The 293-nt window shown below is 65.9% G+C and overlaps 1 protein-coding gene across 1 annotated transcript in view; it reads left to right on the top strand.

Annotated features, from left to right (window-relative positions):
* Window positions 1–50, top strand: part of ARHGAP23 (Rho GTPase activating protein 23) — a 71090-nt gene extending 71040 nt beyond the window's left edge. Inside the window, 1 exon segment of the mRNA XM_034640676.1 lies at window positions 33–50. Coding sequence (XP_034496567.1) covers window positions 33–50 — 18 coding nt within the window.
* The last annotated feature ends 243 nt before the right edge of the window (window positions 51–293 follow it).

Below are 293 nucleotides of genomic sequence, written 5' to 3' on the forward strand. Positions count from 1 at the left end.
CCGGCCCCCCTCCCCCAGGCTTCTCTGCCTAGCCCCCGCTCTCCTCTTGACCCCCGGTGCGTCTGGCGCTGCAGGCCGCGTCTTTAGTTTGTGTGCGGGGACTGGTAGGAGGTGGGCAGGCGAGAAGGCCCCGCGGGAGAAGGAGTGGGAGGAAGGGGACCCCGGAGGTAAGAGGAGGGGGAAACGAGAGGGGATAGGCTGCTGGGGGCTCTGGGACAGAGTGGGCCCTTCTGTGCCCTTCTGCGTCTGTACTTAGAGACCCTTGTTAGCCATGGGGTATGGCTAGGGAACCC

Source organism: Ailuropoda melanoleuca, chromosome 13 (genome assembly GCF_002007445.2).
Source record: "Ailuropoda melanoleuca isolate Jingjing chromosome 13, ASM200744v2, whole genome shotgun sequence".
NCBI classification, from domain to species: Eukaryota; Metazoa; Chordata; class Mammalia; order Carnivora; family Ursidae; genus Ailuropoda; species Ailuropoda melanoleuca.